Source organism: Trichinella spiralis (genome assembly GCF_000181795.1).
Source record: "Trichinella spiralis strain ISS 195 chromosome Unknown Scfld4905, whole genome shotgun sequence".
Taxonomy (NCBI): Eukaryota; Metazoa; Nematoda; class Enoplea; order Trichinellida; family Trichinellidae; genus Trichinella; species Trichinella spiralis.
Genome location: NW_003531844.1, coordinates 1 through 886, shown reverse-complemented (window position 1 = coordinate 886; position 886 = coordinate 1). Strand labels below are relative to the sequence as shown.

Below are 886 nucleotides of genomic sequence, written 5' to 3'. Positions count from 1 at the left end.
GCTGGGAGGAAAGGCGCCGGACCCGTGCCACGCTGGTTTGCCCACCACTCCCGGCTGCATTCCCCTTTGAATCGTTGAAAGCCCTGGGGTTCAGCGGGCGTCGTCCGTCGTCGACCGCCCAATTCTGACTGTCCTGGTGGGCTCTGTCCCACTTGCGACAACCGTGTGGTCCTTCCCGAGCCCTCAAAACTGCGCCGCCGAGCTTGTAGTGGCTCGGCTGGCCATCCGGGTCCCTGCAGCCAGGGTTTCCCGGTTATCCACTTCTTCAAGCCTCGCTCCCCAGCGAGCTGTCGACTGGTCCGTTGGACGACGTTATGGAGGCTTCGTTGCCCTGAGTGTCGCGGGAGACTGACCTGACTCTTCTCTGCGCTAGACGTCGAGGTCTCCTCGCGCTTCTCCATAGCCTCCTTGTTCCCTTCTGGAACGTCTTCTTCCGGGATGATCTCCACTGCCTCGATCTCCCCTGTTTTCCGCAACGCCACATCGGCGGATTTCCCAGAATTCGTCAGGAAGGTTTCCACTTCCGCAGTCCACCTGGGGCTTGCTCTCCCACGAACTACCCAGCCGAATAGCGCCTCCAACGCTACTGGACCGCCGGTCGCCCTGCTCCTCATACGACCGGTGACGAAGCCAAAGTAGTAGTCGACCTCTATCCGCACGTCGACTCCTATGGGCGGCCATTGCCGCCGCTTCATCTTGGTGACAGCCGCCTCCTGCGACTTGTCCGATATGTCCATCTCCCCCTGTCGGACCTTCTCGCGGATCCGCTGGATGGCAAACGCTCCCATGCGGCGACTTGCCACCGGCTGGCCCAAACTGCCAACGGAACCGCCACCGGACGTCAACTTCCCCTAGTCGACGCTCCCGATCCACGAATCCACCACAG

At 61.9% G+C, this 886-nt stretch overlaps 1 protein-coding gene across 1 annotated transcript; it reads right to left on the bottom strand.

Moving 5' to 3' along the window:
* Nucleotides 1-45: 45 nt before the first annotated feature.
* On the bottom strand, nucleotides 46-788 carry Tsp_16097 (conserved hypothetical protein; the record flags this gene model as incomplete). The annotated part of the gene is made up of 1 exon (XM_003367063.1): nucleotides 46-788. A coding segment is annotated over exon 1 (743 nt), but the record flags the coding sequence as incomplete, so codon positions are not given.
* Nucleotides 789-886: the final 98 nt, after the last annotated feature.